Source organism: Alosa sapidissima, chromosome 1, assembly GCF_018492685.1.
Source record: "Alosa sapidissima isolate fAloSap1 chromosome 1, fAloSap1.pri, whole genome shotgun sequence".
Classification (NCBI taxonomy): domain Eukaryota; kingdom Metazoa; phylum Chordata; class Actinopteri; order Clupeiformes; family Clupeidae; genus Alosa; species Alosa sapidissima.
In genome coordinates this window covers 52,248,076-52,267,026 of record NC_055957.1, presented here as the reverse complement: position 1 = coordinate 52,267,026, position 18,951 = coordinate 52,248,076, and the positions used below count along the sequence as shown (strand labels likewise).

The 18,951-nt window shown below is 44.3% G+C and overlaps 1 protein-coding gene across 1 annotated transcript; it reads left to right on the top strand.

The window, feature by feature from the left end:
* The first annotated feature begins 904 nt into the window (after positions 1-904).
* On the top strand, positions 905-18,751 carry kcnb2a (potassium voltage-gated channel subfamily B member 2a). Its single transcript, XM_042071525.1, has 2 exons — positions 905-1,507; positions 14,936-18,751. Exons 1-2 carry the CDS (start codon positions 929-931, stop codon positions 16,790-16,792), a joined length of 2,436 nt encoding a protein of 811 aa, XP_041927459.1. The 5' UTR covers positions 905-928; the 3' UTR covers positions 16,793-18,751.
* Positions 18,752-18,951: the final 200 nt, after the last annotated feature.

The following is an 18,951-nucleotide window of genomic DNA, read 5'->3' as shown; positions in this document are numbered from 1 at the left end:
TAACCTTGTAGGGATAAACAGTAGAGCCACTGATATATTGGATGTGGCAGGGGATTAACGCCAAGGGAAACTACCTCTAAACGCGCAAAGGGATTGTAATAGTTCCGAATGCAGCATTGCTGGGGTGTTCCATTATGAAATCGTGGCCTATATAGTTCCTCTCTCTTGTTGAGAGTTTTAAATAGCCAGGCAGGCTGGCTGGCTAGCTGTGCCGAAGTCTTTTATGAGCAGGAAAGACGCCAGCTAAACATTCAGGCCTACCAGGATTTATGGCCAAGACATTCCTAAATACTCAATCGCATTACGGTCACTTGTCTTTAAAGCTGAGAGCTGCCTGGGCTGTACTTCCCAGTCCGTGCTTTTGTAAAAAAAAAAAAAGATCCTGTCTTGGTTATGGACACATTTTATATGCGTAGTCCGCTACTAGACTAAGTTATTGTGCGTTTCTGGGCCATACGTCAGTCTTTTCACTCACCCCCTGAACCCGTAGAAATGCAATGGTTCAAAATGAAGACCCTTTAATCAACAAGGATACAAGGGTCCAGACAATATCATGCAGAACACTTGCCAGTGAATGTGATTGCCATTCACTGTTATGTTGTATATCTATTATACCCATTAGTTTCTAACTTGATTATGTAACACTACAAGTAGTAGGCTCATAAATCATTCCAGTACTAATTACAGTGGGAATATTAAAGAAAAATAATTACATTAATTGAATCCAGACTCTGCCTGCCATCATGAATGCTTTGTCAGATCCTACTATTCTTTCTCTCTTTTTCCTTTCTCAGTTGCAGGCATGGAGGGACTGGTTTAAACTGGATCCACCATAGTTAGCCATTCACTGGGCCTACAAATTATCCGGGTTGGGGGTCCAGTGATTTCACAGCATCTTGGCTAGTCTAGTGTTTGTACAGCATTAGTCATGGGTGAAAGAAGTGGGTTTGGAGTCCCCAAAAACCCTGCACGGCCAGCTGGGTCACTGCCGCCCGAGCCCATAGACATCATACGGATCAAAGCCAGATCCAGAAGAGTCCGTATCAACGTAGGGGGCCTGACGCACGAGGTCCTGTGGCGGACCTTGGACAGGCTCCCGCGCACCCGTCTGGGCAAACTCAGAGACTGCAACACCCATGAGACCTTACTGGAGATCTGCGATGACTACTGCCTCAACGAGAACGAGTACTTCTTCGACAGGCACCCTGGTGCCTTCTCTTCCATCTTGAACTTTTACAGGACAGGGAAGCTGCACATGATGGAGGAGATGTGTGCCCTGTCCTTCGGCCAGGAGCTCGACTACTGGGGCATCGACGAGATCTACCTGGAGTCGTGCTGCCAGGCCCGCTACCACCAGAAGAAGGAGCAGATGAACGAGGAGCTGCGGAGAGAGGCCGAGAGCCTGCGGCAGAAGGAGGGCGAGGAGGTGGACAACGGCTGCTGCCCAGACAAGAGACAGAAGCTATGGGACTTGCTGGAGAAACCCAGCTCTTCTTTGGCTGCTAAGGTGAGCTTTTACCCCTCAGCATTCCAACACAGTATATAGACGTCAGTGACATAAGCAGATCCTGTCAGAGCGCATATAACATGAGAGTTATGAGATGAGATGAGTTTATAACAGTGTTGTTTTTGGTGAGAAGTTATTCAGATGACTCCTCTGTTTGTCTTATGTCGGGGTTGAAGAATGTTTCCTCAGCTTCTTCTTCACCTGCCACAAACCGGTTACTACAGAAACAGAGAGGCTGGCCAAGAGTTGCTCAAATGTTTATGTCTTTCTTTTCCCCTAAAACCCATAAAAGGATATTGCAGAGAACAAGAGAAACTAGAAAAAAAGCAGAAAACACTCTTGTATTCAAAAGGTGTTCAGGTAAATCAACTGTCTCTATTTGTACATGGGGGTTGTTAAACCTGACATATTAGATAATGTCCTCTTGCTTTAAGTATATTTTTACTGCCAAACCATGAATGAGGTATTGGCACTTTGGCATGAAACCATTTAGAGTTTGCAATCACTCTAAGAGAGAGACACTCTGGGGTCTTGGCACAGTAGTGTAGGATCAGTTTATTTCAGTGAGTGTTTGGATACAATAGCGTAGCTCTCATTTACATCGTTGTCAGGGTTGTGGTGATTTATTTGTATTCTATATGAGGAAATATTACAGGCCGGCCACCTAAGATGTTTTCCTGCAGCATAAAAAAAAATACTCTCCTTCAGTTGACCTCCAGCACATCTGCGATAATATAGGAATACACATCATGAAAAGTTTGAGGGTTGCAGCACACAAAAAGCCAGAAAGTGAAAAGCATTTCTCTTCATATATTGTCATAGTGATCACCCCAGGACGGTGAATTTCTTTTGGAGAAATTTGTCATGGGAGTAATCTGACTGCTGTGTTTATCAACACATTGGGCTGCTGAGCTAATGGAGGCAATCTGGGGGGCTGAGAGGCTTTTTACAGCAGCTCAGCTGCCTTCCATGCCCCGTGCACAGTCAGTGAGCAGTCCCAGCGGCACTCACTGCCTACTTCCTGGAATACGGTCAAGGAAAGCAGTCAAATGGGCCATTAGAAACGGCTGTCATGTGCGCTTAGCATTTGTTTCTCTGCTGCTTTTGCTTCATACTTTCACAGTTTTCATTGTGAAAACAAAGTCATTGGAAGTACAGATATCTTCTGAATAGAAAAGTCAGTAAATAGCGATGATTGTTTGTGCCATTGTTTTGAGGCAAGTAAAGCAGCCAGTAGCATCTCCAGGTAACAACATTACTTTTCTTTGGATTGAGTTCTTTGGATAAGAGGCAAGTCTGAGGCCTGTAAAAGAAACTAAATATTAGGCTGTGTTCAGGCTATGTCACAACCCCCCCCCCCCTCCCCTTTGTCAGTCAGAGGAAAAATTAGAACCTGGAGTCCGGAGTTTGTCCAACAGTGACACCTTGGTGTAAACAGACGAAATGAGATCCGTCAGGTACAGCTCTTGGTCTATACGTCCAGGTTTGTGAGAGGTGACTTGACTCGGTGCCATCTAGTGCTGTTGGCAGTCAATCATATGTGTGAGTCAGCACAATGACAATGCATCCATTCAGCCTTCTCCTCTTTCTCTCTCCATCTCTTGCCCACCTCTGTCCTCCCTGCCCTCCCTCCTCCACCTCCTCTCTCTCTCTTTTCACCTCCTCTCCTACTCCCGCTTCCCCTCTCCATCACTGCTCTTACTGCCGAGGAAGCTGGAGGTTCAGACACAAGTTTTCATATTCATAGGAAGTTCATGATCATTTTGCTTTTGTGTGCATGAGGTGTTGGTGTACGATTTTGTTTAACATAAAAGCTTTTGCTTTTATGTTACTTTACATTGAGGCGTCATCAGCAGGAAAGCCCATCTAGACAAGTCACATGTGAAGCTTGCCCAAAAGCTCTAGGTGACAAAAGCATTTGAGGATATGGGGAGTCCTCGTGCTGTTCCTAGTCATTGGCCATCACCTGATACTGAGACAGGTTTGTGTGTTAACAAGGCATTTAATGCCTAATGACTGCGGTTTAATCCCTTCAGTTGTGATAAAGATACTACACACTGTAGATTATATATTGGATATGAAAAAATCTCAATCTCACCATTACCTTAAAGAATTTCACGTATGAATCAAAATTCTTTTAGACAAATCAAATCATTTTTGATCATTGCAAATTTAGTTTATAAGAAGAGAACATTTCTTTCTATTTAGAAGTCATAATTTCATGCTTCCATTTATAGATTTACATCTTCATCTAATTTCAGTTCTTCCCAGTGGCCCTTGTTGGACAAGTTTCATGTTATTTTTACAGACTTTGTCTCAGCACAGGTACTGTACTGTCCAGTTCAGTGGAATCCTCATACAGCAGTGAGGGGAGGGAGGGAGGAAGAGGGGGATGGAATAAGACTTAATCTCCTTTGGTGCTTTACCGAGTCTGCTCCTACAAATAGACCTCATGGGAGGGCCCAGGCCCGTCTGGCTTATGCCCGCGGTGTTCCATCAGGTCACATGGGTGGCCGAGCCGCTAAGCAGGGGACCGGGAGCGCACTTGAGGAGGTTTTCTCTTTTAAGATGCCACTTAAGACCCAACGTGTACATGGAGTGCTCTTTAGCCCAGTTCCTTCTACTGATTCGATTCTGAGAATTTTTTGGAGAGGAGGAGAGGGGTTTGTGGTTCAAGTAGTCATGTTGAAGGCACAGTATTTTATTGTTGTTAAGACATATGATATGTAATATAATAATGTGACTAAAAGCATTCTTATAACAGTAAATGATGCACAGCCTTAATTGGGGTCACAGTTTGGAGATACTGGGCGAGTCCTCCTTTGTTTCACTGTACCTTGTACAAGTAATTACTCCAGGGCTCTGCAATACATGTGGTCATACATGAGACAAAGTGGTGTCAAGTTTACCCTCTCACAAGCTCACAGTTTGTGAGTTGGCACTCTGAACGTGAGTTTTAGCTGCTTAACTAGTGTCCTCAACGGCCCTCTTATCTTTAACATTCAGACCTTAAAGTAGAGATCTGTGGCATCTTTAGCACCTCCTCAAATAGTATGGACACAGCCTACAGTGGCATAGCCTACTGTGCTTTTACTGTCACAGACAGTGGTGTGTTTGTGTATGAAAATTTGTTCAGTGTTAGCTGAACCTCATTTAGGGGAATGGTGATTTTGACCCCAAGTGCCCAAGCATGCTTATCTAATAAACTGAATGGCCACATTACAAGATGTATGTCCCTTTTGCATTTGAAGGTCTTTTTTCCCCCCTGACAGACTTGATTGACTGATATCATTGAAAGTGATCCGATTTTGTTGGCAATCAGGAGCGAACATTCACACCCTGTGACAGGTCTTTATGATACATGGGTTTTACCATGCTGATTTTGAGTCTAGGCAGAGGGCTCCACCCTGTGCTTTGGGAGGTACTCTGCAGGTTGGAGGCTCAGAAAAAGTCATGACATTGGGACCATGTTGGTCTTAATCCATCCTCAGTGAAGGTGCCGACACCTCTAAAGACGGGACTGAGTCACTGGGCCTGGTGTGTGTTTGTGTGAAGCCTGAATCAGTAGGAAATGAGATTAACCTATGTTAAAGATTATGTGAAGGTTTTCCTTTTTTTTGTTAGTATTTGTCAATATTTTAGTGATTAAAAAGTTCGCCAAATAACTTAAGATGTAATTTTTTGTATGTAGACATTGTTTTGGAACCCATTGAACATTGTGGTCATTTGGTCGAATTGCAAGACATAAGCACCATTGCTATGTCCAGACACCCCCACCCAACACTTACACTTATGAGTGCATACATTTTGCCTCTCCTTGCCTGTATGTGTAGGCCCTCACCACATTCATATATTAATAACACCTTACACTTTACATACTTGAAGTCATTAGTGGACAACAGCCTAATCCCCTCTCTTCAACTTTTACAGAACCAGTATGTGACAGCTATTCTGAACGTGTGTGCCTAAATAATTTGTCCCCCGCCAGTGTAGTGCGTGTTCATGTGTGATTGGTGGCTGGTGCCACTGTGAATATTAATTGCACGAAACCATCTTTTTCTTCTGCTTAATGGAGAGGGTTTCCATTACCTCCTGTCAAAATGTCTGTCATATTTTCTCTGTTGGAGAGATGGATGATCGTTCATTTTTAAAATAGCACTCAAACCTGATGGGACTACTGTGGTGATATCTGTTGAGGAATCATTTAGAACTGATCTGTATAAATGCTTTAGTTGTCTGGGGCAAAAGACTGGCTAAAATAGCTGACTACATGGATGTTGAGTGTGGGCTGATGACATACAGAAAGCAGGCCTGTAGAGACTGTGAATACCAGTCTGGCATTGCTGTTAGCTGTTCTTGTAGGATTCTCTTTTGATTTGCAAGGCTGTATTGTATATACAATCAATTCATTTGAGATGTTTGAAATGCTCAGCTGTGAAGGCTACTGTTCACTTTTATCATCAACTAGTTTATTATGAAATATATTGTTATCTACTGATATTGTCTTCAACAGCCTCTTAAGTTTTTAGCCACATGCAGCCTGACAGAGAAGACTGTTAGTGAGTTTCAGTTGGGTGAAGGCAGCTAGTCACACACAAATTAGTCTCAGTTATGGCCTGTAATCATTCTCAGTCTAACAAGCAAAATCGAAATGCATCTGCAATGGTGGATTAACCAGTAAAATGTAGTCAGAAACTGTTTAAACTATGAAGCTTCAGGTGTGAAGTACTTCAGAGTCCTTGTGGCAGTGTAAACATTAATGCCACCTCCTAAATTGTGTGTGATGCATGCATTTCCGTGTGTGTGTGTGTGTGTGTGTGGGGGGGCATGCTTGTGCGATCAGTCAGTGCATTCTGGCAGCGCTCCTTTGCTATCACTCAGAGGGGGCCCGAGGGTTCAACAGTAAAGGCGAGGGCGGACGCCTTTCAAAGCACTTCTAGGGGTCGACACAATCTTATTAACCAAAGCGGGGGGGCATCAATCTCTTACTGCCGTCTTAACCGGCATTAGGCAGAGGAGCGGCGTCCCCACACTTCATCATATCCCCGCACTCGCTCACGGCGCCGGCGATGCTCTAGGTGTGAGGGGGAGACGGACGATCAGGATAGTGGCAGCTCTCTCTCCGGAGAGAGAAAAAACATTCTGGATAACAGGATTTATGGTGTTGCCCTCTGAGACTAACAAGATTGTGAACGGAGGTGATTAAAAATGAAGTAACCTGTGATGGTGAACTGCAGCACTCTTTCTCTCTCTCACACACACACACACCTTTGTTTGATGAGATGAGATGGCCCTGGTCAGGACTAGTAGAAGAGCAGCCACCAGCATATCCTTTTTTGTTTTTTACAAAGATGTAGTCAGAGATGTATGACACAGGAGGTATTTTGAAGAGATGGAGAGGCATGGAGGTCTGTTTTTTGTATTCCATTGTCAGATTCTGTAAGCACAAGCTGTGTTGTGAATATGTGATGTGTGGTTAGATTGCAGCGGAGGCGGCATGTGTGTAGGTATGTGGCTGCTGGGTGGGTGTGCTTTTTTCACTTCCTCCATCCTGTCACAGTGATGACAGAGTGAAAAGCTGGCAGCTCACATCTGTTCCTCACTGTCAAGTGGCTTTTCTGATCTATGTCAAGCATGGGAGGGACCCCATTGAAGAACATTTACCAGATGGTGCTGTTGTATGTGTGGTTATGGCCCACACAATTTGCCAACGTTCAAAAGGGTGTCAGTGAATTAAGACCTCACCTAATGGTCAGTTCAAAAAATCACCAAAATCAATAGCCACTTACCTCACTTCTGAGTGCCCTGTATATTCCTACCCGGAGTGCCTACCACCTGACATGTTTTAGCATTCAGCATGTGAAGTTGCTCCTCCACTTTTCTATAACCGCAGGTTAAACCTTTCAAGTAATTACTACTTTTCCTCTAGATTTATAGGGAGACTGAATTAAATTGATTCCATTAAAATTATACTCTGGAAACCACACCCTTTGGGTTCTTTTTTTATAGACATCTAAATCATATAGCTAGGTGATATGAGAAAGGGTATGTAAGTGTCTGGAAGTCTCTCTCTCTCTCTCTCTCTCTCTCTCTCTCTATCTCTCTATGTATGTGGAATGTCTGATTATCATGTCTGGTATTATGTCTGGTTGTAAGCACTTTGGATTAACCATCTAAAAAGCTGATACGTTTTGTGTTGGGCATTGTGTTTGCCATTACTGATGGGAAAAAAGAAGTGTTTTAAAGGAAATATTTTCCTAGGACGTACTCAAGCAGAAATGACAAGGGCTTCAGATACTGGTGATGATTCCCCTCATCATGCCACAATCAAGGGCTTACCATGAGCAGTGCTTATGGCTTTCACAGAGAACAATAGAATGACATTAGACAAACTGGAACTTTGCCAAAAACAGCAACAGACAGGGTAGTGTATTGGGTAGACAAATCTACAATGAACTTGTAAGCCGTTGCATGGTTGTGATTTTACACACGCACACTCATATTCGTATACAGGTGTTTGGACTCTGTAGACTTCCATTTCAGTTTCACAGAAGGCAGCCACTGCCAATGACAGGACAATAAAACATGTAAGCCTCTTACGCTGCTTAGTTCTGACCAGATGAAATGAAGGGACTCCTGTTCAAATGAAGGAACTCCCACTGAAAGAAAAATCCCACATTTAATTCATGTTTGAAAACACTTAAGTTAATACGATGGCACTGACATGATATTAAATGATAAAACGTGTTTCTTCTTTATAGATGCCTCTCTCCTGTTGTGTATAAGTTGGAAATAAGGATTAGATTGAGTGATGTGCTTGAGTAAGTGTATATTTCCAGATTTGGGACAACGCTTTAAATGAGATAATATGTTCATTCAGAAATACAACAGTCAACTTTAACATTGTTATTAATGCCATACTACTACAATCATGAAATTATCAATCAGCAAAATGAAACACCCACTCCTCAAGCGTTCTCCTCCAGTGTTCTCTTTTTCCCCTCAGTGAGAGTGGTGTGTGTGTGTGTGTGAGTTCAGGCTGTTGTGTTGTGTTTCTGATCAATCTCTGGTCTTGAGGTGGTGTGCCAGGGATTCTGAGCTCCTAGGAAGTGCCCAGCGGGGAGGGAGTGTAGTGTCCCTGGGCTGCAGCTGTGGGGGCCATCTTCACTCTACTCACTCTGTGCTTTACTCTCAGTCATCGCATAGCCCTCTGCCAAAAACCATTTAAGAGCTGTGATATGCTAATAAGATTTACATGCGGGAGTAGGGAGTCATATGCTATTAATGTGACATGACAACACATGGCATGCTATTAACTCCTGTAGCGCATGCTACCCAACCTAACCTTACTCTGTGCTCTCCAGCTGAAATAATGTACCCTAAAAATTCACTCTTATTTACTCTTGCTAGCGAGCTGATGGGGGGACCTAGGGTGTGTGTTGTTTGTTGAGATCCCAGATGCTCAGGCTCACGTTGCCAAAAATAGACAGTAGCACTGCGACACACAGATTGGCTATACACTGTGGTTAACTAGGGGTTGCCCACACCCGGCACTTGTGTGGGGCGGCCGAGGGTAAGGCTATGAGCGCGGCACACTTATCACATGTTGCTTTTACCCAGCAGCCTCGGAGGCAGGCCTGGTATTTGGCAGCGGTTGTCAGCGACTGTGTTGACTAATGACTGTAATCAGCAGCCCTTTCTCTTCCTGTGTCCGCCCCCACTCTGACACACGCCGTGCGGGGCGCCACCCCATGACTCGCACCACCAGCAGCCGCCACACTGGTGGCAACGATACAGTTCCGTTCGCTCTGTTGCCTTCATTTCTTTCTCTTTCTCTCTCTCTCTGTGCTCTCTCTCTCACTCAATCTTGAATTTTATCCAACGCAGCCGTCCTGACAGAACAAGGTGGGAATGTGGGTGTGGGGGAGGCATTGGAACATCACTGCCCAAAGTGCTCCTTACTCAGCACAAGCTTCTTGACAAATGCGGTGGCTTAGGTCTAAATAAATCGGTCCTATAAAAAAAACACACACATACCCGTACACTTGCACAAAAAAAAAATCAAATGGATCCCGTGTCACCCTTCCATAAATACCCGGCCGATATTGATCAAGACATTCTTGGGTTTCCTGGCTGAGCTTCTTCCTCTTCCCTGGGCAGAAACAGTGTTCACCAGAAATAATTCAACCTTCACTCTCCCCTCGTGCCAGCTCTCACTGCAGACCAGGAGACAGACACTCCTCTCGGATGCCCTCAAAACGCAGGCCCCATGAGGCCCGCATGCATTCTGTTGACAGAACAAAATACACCATGGACCAACTTCTTTTTTTGGTCCTGTAGAATGTGACTTACATCTCAGTAGATTGTGTGTGTTGCGCAACATTCAGGTGTGTGCATAGAATCCCACAATGCACTAGTCACATGAATACAGCAGCATGGGTGCTGTCCCTGGTCCTGGAGTTGAGCTGGGACCTCCCTGTGTACTGAATGTGTCCTTTTGTGGCCAGCATGTGTAATCTGTACTGGCTGTGCAGCTCTGTACAGTGTGAAACTGTACTGCAGTTTGATGTGTGGTTTTGCGTTTGCTTTTCATTTTAAAAGCAGGTTTTCTCAAAGACGTACTTGCCCTTCTCACACATGGCCTCACGTGTTTATGTCTCGTCCTTTTTTAAATCAAAGCTCCTAGCGCAGATTAGAGATCAAATCCCTCTGTTCTGCCAGATTGCCCTCCATAAGCTATTCTTTTCCGAGTCAAATGTTTTTGTGTTTTTTTTCTTCTTTTTTTCCCTCTGAGTCATTGTTATGTTGTGCAGTACAGAAAGTGGCAGGTTGTGTGGATCCCAGTGGAGGAGGAGAGGGTGGGATCAGTGGGATCTTTCAATTAATCTGCTCGCCTCCCCTTGGCCAGATGTTTCAAGGACTGCAGTGGAGTTCAGGTCACACAGAGAGACACACAGCAAGGCGAGGCGAAGGAGGCTGTGTCCCAAACCAGTCAGTCCAGATGTCCCCTATCCATGATTCAGTTTAAGTCTCCTCAAGAACTTCCGAGGCTTGTACAAACAGAGCACATGATAAAAAGCTCTGAAGATAGGAGTCAGTCTTTTAAGATTCACCTGAATTGACAGGACATGACTATTTTCAGTGTTTCAGTGATTATCAACATAGCATGATATGCATGATATTGCATGCGTTCAGTGAACCCCTTTCAGATAGAAAACCTGGATTGGGTTGGAACATCAGACTGTATCCAGGTTAAGTAACTCTCTGACTGCGTTGCCACACAGAGAGACAGCTCTTGGTAGGTGAGGCTAGAGGTTAAGTCATGGTTAGGCTTGGATGATCTCCTGTACCCCACCCCCCTCTCCCTCTCCTTGGCCCAGCCTGGTCCACATGCACAGGCCACTCAGCCTGTGTGAAGATCACCGCTCATGTAATCACGTTTGCACAGATCCCACGCTAAGGACAGAAAGCTAATCCATGCTCATTCCATCACCTCCTTCCAACTTTCCTTTCTTCTCAGAAAAAAAGCAAAGGAAGGACCTGGGTGTAAGAGAGTGCTGTAGAAAAGAGCGATGTGAAGTAGACCTGTTTTATATGTGGACGTGGACGCTTCCTTGAGAACACTGCAGGGCTAGAGCCACTGATTAATGAGTCCAGTAAAGGTTAAGGAATTACTAGTGTCCTTTGAGTGAGATATCCTTTTCAACTTTGTATGTCCTTAAAAAAGAAGGCAACATGAAGGAACACCTTTACATGGTTTTTGTTGTTGTTTTGATTGTGTTTTGTAGTTAAAACGTGGTTTTTTTTTTTGGGGGGGGGGGGGGGTAGGTTACATATACCAATTAGATTCATTCAGTTTAACATTTTGTATACATTACAATACAATGAATATCAAAGTTGGAAGTTGGGATGGAAACATTTATAGAGTATGTTACGATCTAGCTGGTCAGGAAGGGCACAGTGTCCTTACGTGCACCGCAGGTGACCTTCATCAGAGGTTCACCGGAAGTAGACTCGCCAGGGCTGTGGTCTGCGCCCACCCACTGAACACGTCACCTCTTTCCAGGGCAACAGTGGGGACAATCCCTGCGTCACAACGTGGCTGTCATGAAGGCTATTCAGAGCCAGGTCTTTATCCTTTCTCTTTGCGTCATGCACGGTGGCACAGGCCACTACCAAATGTGGCAGAGAGGCCTCTCTCTCACCGAGTGCCTTCGAAAGAGAGACGGAGAGCTCATTTGCAAGCAGGTCTACTGAAGAGACTGGGTAAATTCTCACATGATAAACAGAAGGAGTAGGTGGTGAATCCTCAAAGTGCTCAAAAGTGACCTGTGGGTTCAGTTGCCTCGTAATGAACTGACCGGCAATAGTAATCTGCTTTGAAAAACTCATTTGAATTTCAAAAACTCATTTGAAACTTTTTTTTTCTTCCACTGTCAATAAAGGTTAATTTACCACAGTCACGTTGTCTCTACTATTGCTGTTTAAAGATGGAGATTAAAGATGGAAATGTGTGAATCTCCACTCATGTAATGCAAGGTCGCTAAAATTGTTCTTTTGTCCTTCCATGGACTATTCTGTCCTGGAGATTGGCATTTCACTAGGCTTTCTCTGAAGAGCTGGCAGATGCTTCTTCCCATGAGCCAATCACGTGGCCACATCGACCTATGTTACCTCTTGCCCTCTGTCCAGTGTCCCTGAGTTTAAAACCCTAACAGGCTCATGGTATGGCAAAGAGTACAAAAGAAAGATAAGAATACATGAAGTCATATCTCTTTCTGTAAAATGCATTAGGTTAGCCGGTGAATATTCCTCCGAACTAAATGTGCAGAAGTCTTAGTTAGTGAGAGCATACTGTCTGCACTGTGCGAGGACACTTCAGGATAATTGTAATAGGATTTAGGTTCTAACTATAGCAAGGATATAGAAAGGTTAGAAGTGGTTACTCATTGTCCCTCACTTTGCTTCTCTGGCAGGAAGAATCAACAAATAATTTGATACCTTTTTCCATGTGTGCTTCAATATTAAATAGCTGACATTTTTTAGAACAGGCAAACTTGATATTGATATTGAAATGATGACACAGCATAGCCATTGATGAGCAGTGTAATATTTCTTTCACTGGAATATCAGCACTTCAAGTGAAATCATTCATTTTCAGAGGAAGGTCATAGATATCCCATCAAGGAATTTTAATCATGTCATCATTTTGAATCTTTGTCTTTGTCTGAATTTATAATCTTTATATCATAATTGCAGTATTTTGAAAGCAGTTCATTAATTCAGTTACATTTTAAAAGAATAATAAAGATAATAATTAAGTTTTTAATATATAGTTTATGGTGAGGTGGTCATAATATTTTATCTATTTCATTCTGTATATTTTGTACTTTCTATTTGTTTTACATATGATGTGCCTTCCAGTATATATTCTTTGTTACTATTCCCTATTCTATCTTGATTATAACTCATACAGTGGGCAATCAGTGCATGTGTCTAAACATTCTTGGATATTTTTACATTGGCCTAAAAAAAAAATCATCAAACCATCTGATATGCATTTCTGGTCAGACATTTGCACTCAGAAGGTCATACCTTTCACTTGGACTATTGCTGGCTCCATTATGGAGAAAAGTTTTTATTTAGCATTTCTCTCATGGCTTCTGATTATCAGTGTGTGGCATATTTCAGCCCATTCACCTTTTTCATAATGAAAGGGAACATTACCCTCTGTCATTTCCACCATTTTATGACCCTGCTCCTCACCAGCCCCCCATATGGTATTATATCTAATAAGCAATAACTCTGGGAAAAAATCACATTGTGCAGCATAGTGGAACCACTTAATCAGAAGACGGCGACTCAGTTGTTGCTTCCTGTATGGGGATGTTGTCTGTAATATTAGAGGTGTACAGAGAGATGGAAATAGAGATACGGGGAGGGGGAGGGGGAGGTAGGACGTGAGCAGATGATTGGTTGCAGAGCAAAGAGAAGAAAATACGGATGGATGAGTCAATGAAACGGATAGAAAGTTGCCACAGGTGTTAGTACAACGTTGAAACTTGAGCATCACTAGGCTTACCGGTATACAAAATGGAAATAGATCTGATGCCAGTTCAAACGTAGGTGACATTTTCATCTGCATACAGACTGTAAAAGACAAACTCCCTTGTCCTAAATTTTGACACTGAACCTGATCATTTCTCCCTGGGAAGACTAATAAAGTAACTTTGACTTTGATCACTGCCTATTTTGTTTTTGTTTTCATGTAGATTTAAGATACTGATGACTTCCCCTTGGAGTGGTTTAATCACAGCCATCATTTTGGTGGTGTGAAACTTAATATCAAAGGAGGAAACCCTATCTGTGCAGGATTATTTGATAACAGAAAAAGACTTGAGTGGATAACCTCCATATGCATCCACTCTATAAACTAACAAAGTAGTTAATCGATATGTGCTTGGCATTGCTTATCGCTGGTGGTATCTGTGATGAGATGTGTACACAATCGATAAGGTAGCTCTGTGGCGCAGGTCAGTTTTCTGCGGATGGGAGCAGCAGAGCTGCGCTGCCGTGCCGGTCAAGAACACTGAGGTCATGGACAGAGGGATGAGTAATTTTGGAGCAGAATACTACAGTGTGCAATTAATATGTTCTTTTCTACTGACACACCATAGAGCACAGCTGCTGTGCGGCTATTTTTGGAGTCATCAGCCTTAATGTCTGAATTGTGGCGAATTGTTGGACCAACAATGTGCAGTTTTGGCTTTGAGTCTGTTCTTGACATCTGATTTAATCAGGATTTACACCGCTGAATCGCATAAGACACAGGAGCCTGGAGAGTTGTCCGATTTTCTTTTTTGAGTTTCCAAATACACAGAGCATTCTTAGACGGACTGTTCATTTACATACCCCACACAGACATGTTATTTGCTGTGTGCTACATGCTATCTTTTTCATGCACTGCTAATCTAACATGGCATCACAAGCAATGCTATAATTTTCTGTGTGCTACATGCTATCTTTTTCATGCACTGATAATCTAACATCACAAGCATGCCGCATGCCCACCTCAGAGGTATCCAAGGTTGTCCTGCTATGTCTTGTTAGTGTAGACTGAAGGCACAGGCAAACTCTTCTCTGGATTCCAAAGTGTCCCCAGACATCAGACACAAAGATCAAACCAATAAACCAACAGGCACTCAATTGATCTAGTCGCAAACAGTATCTAAGAATATCTTGTGGAGAAAAGAATCATGTCATCATGTTGCAATATGTGTATTGGTAGTACGCAAATGCTTTTCAATTAAAGCATACAATTAGCGGTGCATATTAAATGTACAAAAGATGAATTTTGCACTCTGTGCTAGGAGTGAGTTAGTAGCACCTTATTCTTATGTGTTCTCTCTCCTCTGTCTGTTCCTACAGTTCGTGGCCTTTCTATCCATCCTCTTCATCATCCTGTCAACGATTGCACTCTCCCTGAATACCCTGCCAGAGTTACAAGTGATTGACGAGTTTGGACAGTCCAATGACAACCCCTACCTTGCCCAGGTGGAGGCAGTGTGCATCGCCTGGTTCACCATGGAGTACCTGCTGCGCTTCCTCTCCTCCCCGAACAAATGGAAGTTCTTCAAGGGCCCTCTGAACGTCATCGACCTGTTAGCCATCCTGCCGTACTTTGTCACCATCTTCCTGACCGAGTCCAACAAGAGTGTCCTGCAGTTCCAGAACGTCCGGAGGGTGGTCCAGATCTTCCGCATCATGCGGATCCTGAGGATCCTCAAACTGGCCAGACACTCCACTGGGCTCCAGTCCCTGGGCTTCACGCTGAGACGCAGCTACAACGAGCTGGGACTGCTTATCTTGTTCTTAGCCATGGGCATCATGATCTTCTCCAGTCTGGTGTTCTTTGCCGAGAAAGACGAGGATGCCACCAAATTCACAAGCATCCCAGCCTCCTTCTGGTGGGCTACCATTACCATGACCACGGTCGGCTATGGCGACATCTATCCGCAAACCCTGCTGGGTAAAATAGTGGGTGGACTGTGCTGCATCGCTGGGGTGTTGGTGATCGCTCTGCCCATCCCCATCATCGTCAACAACTTCTCAGAGTTCTACAAGGAGCAGAAGAGGCAGGAGAAGGCCATCAAGCGCAGGGAGGCCCTGGAGAGGGCCAAGAGGAATGGCAGCATCGTGTCCATGAACCTGAAGGACACGTTTGCGCGCAGCATGGAACTCATAGACGTCATCGTGGACCAAAAGGAGGAGAAGCCCGTTGACAACCACCTCTCTCCGAGCCGCTGGGGTTACCAGAAGCGCCCGACCTCGGACAGCTCCGACACCAAGTACGTGGAGGTCGCCCAGCTGGGGTCTCCGCACCGGAGCCCGCAGCGGCTGAATGCCCGCAAGCTGGAGCAGATGTACAACCAGATGACGGGTCCGGGCACTGGCGCTGGCCCCGGCCCTCACCTCCGTGAGCCATCGGTGGGGCTGGCTGGCAAAGAGGAGTCCATGGAGATGAAGGTGGTCCAGGGGCAGCCCACGATGGAGAGGCCCATCACTGACATCAAGAGCATCTCCAGCATAGACAGCTTCACCAGCTGCACCACCGACATGAGTGAGGCGGAGAAGAGCGCGCTGCAGGCCCAGCTGAGGCACCCGCGTGCCCCGCCGCCCCTTGACCTGACCAAGATCTCCGCTATTGAGAAGCGGGCGGCTGAGAAGGCCCGGCAGCAGCAGCAGCAGCCACCCATCATCAAGGAGGGCCTCTACGAGTTTGTGCCGTGCAACCCAGAAGACATGGCCGCTCCCACCCCCAGCCCACGGGACGACACCGAGAGCGTGCGCAGCTCCATGCGAGCTGCCAGCCAGGTGAAGACCAAAGGGCTCAAGGTGAACTTCACCGAGTCGCCCGAGGAGGGTTCCTCTAACCTGCACCTGGTAGTGACCGAGGAGGACGTCCCGCTGTCGCCGCCGCTCCTAAGCAGCAGCTCCCCGCGGCACAGCCCACACTCCCCGGGACGAAGCTTCGGGGGCGACGGGGCCGAGAGCTCGCCAGGCTTAGGCCCATCCACCGAGGGCTACAAAGGGAAGAACCACGTTGACAAGACAGCGTCTCCGGCCTCCCCGAAGCCCACCTCACCGAACTGTGCTCCCGGTGTGGGTGGGGGGGCTGGAGGGATGGAGAGCCTGGCTGACACCAATCAGAGTGGACAGAAGGCAGAGAACCATCTTCTTGCTGGGGAGGGTCCATTGACACCCCCTTGTGAAACGAGTATGTAAGGCATGATGAGGGATATATTTTTTTTCAATTCAGATGCTCAGAGACTGTTTGGAACATGCAGGTACACACTGGTGTGCTAAACTACGCCGTAGTGAATAACATTTTTATTTTTCTCTCTGCATGGATGGACAGCGTTTGACTGTACTGCTAAAATGAAGGACTGATAGGACTATGTCCATTGCAGACAAGAGACAACATGCATGTCCGCACAAACAGGAGAGTGTGTCTGTCAAATGGGACAGATACAAACCAAATGTACATAGTTGACAGACATTTCAGTTAGTGTTGAAAAAGGCCTCTCAAATGTGACATTAATCCAAAATTAACAAGTTAAAAACGAAAAGAAAAAAAACCCCATCCCATACACTACAATTTTGATCATGATTAGACTAAGTGCACACAAAACACTGCACAGTGGCAAACAACCTTTTTGTCTCAGAATGCTGAAAACAGATATTCACTCCTTTACTAGTAAATATCAGGAAACTAATGTGGGCATTTCCATTGTTAGCACATTGCTCAGTGAGATGCCCTCACATTACTGCCTTGTATACATATTTATTTGATTCTCTGTTAGTCGGAAAAGCCATGTTGGCAATTCCTTGAAAGGCACATTTACAGTCAGACCAGAAACTTTCCTTCAAGTTAGTCCTGAGATGATTTTATTTCTTTTTGTAATGTTAAACACGATTGACGTTATAACGAGTGAAAACATAAAGACAAAAGTCCTGTAGTTGAACAGTTCATTTCCTCGTGCTTAAGGGCGTGTCACCATCAGTATTTTCTGACCAAGTTATGTAAATCAAAAGCAAAGACTGGATATACAGTGCAACTATGAGCTCCCAGATATACAGATTTTATCAGCTGTTTAATGAAATGTAGTCTCACATTTGTTCGCACATTTTTTATTTCTGTTGTCTAAAACCAGCTGCAACCTTCCTCCAGACCTTTGCTACATTTTATGTTGCCTTTTTCCATTTGAGATGGGGATGTTGCCCTGTTAATCTTGTGTGTGTATATATATACACTCACACGGGAAGAGATGACCTGTGTGCAGGACAGATACTTCACTGCAATGACTGTGGCCACACTGGGGAAGCGGCAAGATCATACTGCCCTCTGCTGGCCACAGATGGAGGCACTTTAATCTGAGACTCCTTGGAGTCGCTGGCTGAATTCTGTTTAGAGTGTTAAGGACGGGCTTTGCTTTTTAATATGACACGACTAACTGCAGAACATCAAGCCAGACCTAGAACAGGTTCAGACTTGAGTATGTGTTCTAACAGAACCGAGTGCTCTACAGTTATACTGTAAATACAAATATGATATAAATGTGTAAAGTACTGTATGAATACAGGTACAATATGTATTCTTTGGGTTCCAACAATTGAAAGTGGCTCTATTTTTTGTATAAAAATGTAAAAAGGCAGTTAGGCAGGACCAATTTCTGCTTTATGGTTGAAATTATGTGCCTTTTCATAAATAGTCATTTATGAGAAGGTGAAGTCAATCGGCTTTGTTTGTAGAAGTCCTGAAATCTACTTTTTATAGGGAAACATAATATATGCAAGCAATTCCTCAGGTTTTGTAAAACTTGAAATGACTATATCACGGCTTGACTCATTTTACAGCTATTTTAACTGTGATCTATCGTTTAACTGTATAACTTCACAATTATTGTTAAAATGTCAGGGAGTAACATTTTAGCTTAGAACTATTCCTTAACAGCTATATATATACACACACAAAAAAACCTTGTAAAATAATACCATGTTCGTTTATCGGTTCTCAAAGGCTCAAGGTTGCCTTTCTCTTTACAAATTAGTGTACCGTACACCCAGTACTCAAGGTGATCATTTATCCTCTTTGGTGTCTGTTTTCGCCAGTGAATAATAGATTTGTACTAGTATGTGTCAGTAGATACATTTGTCATGACTTTGTATGTTTTAGTTGCATTGTTCCCAATAAATGACCATATGCAATAGACCACATACATGTCTTGACAAGGTTCTTTCCACCCTATTAGTGACTGGACATTCCTACCACCTCTTCACTCATGATACAAATTCAGTTTGCAATCCCCACCATCCGAGACATTTATGAGGTTCCTGGTAGACATCCATACCACTTCCCTTATTTGCACAAAAACTGATTGACC

What these genes read in the sequence shown, in the direction of transcription:
- kcnb2a (XM_042071525.1), top strand. Translation starts at nt 929, where the DNA reads ATGGGTGAAAGAAGTGGGTTTGGAGTCCCCAAAAACCCTGCACGGCCA. An exon ending in GCTCTTCTTTGGCTGCTAAG is followed by an intron (nt 1,508 to 14,935) that starts GTGAGCTTTTAC and finishes CTGTTCCTACAG; the next exon opens with TTCGTGGCCTTTCTATCCAT.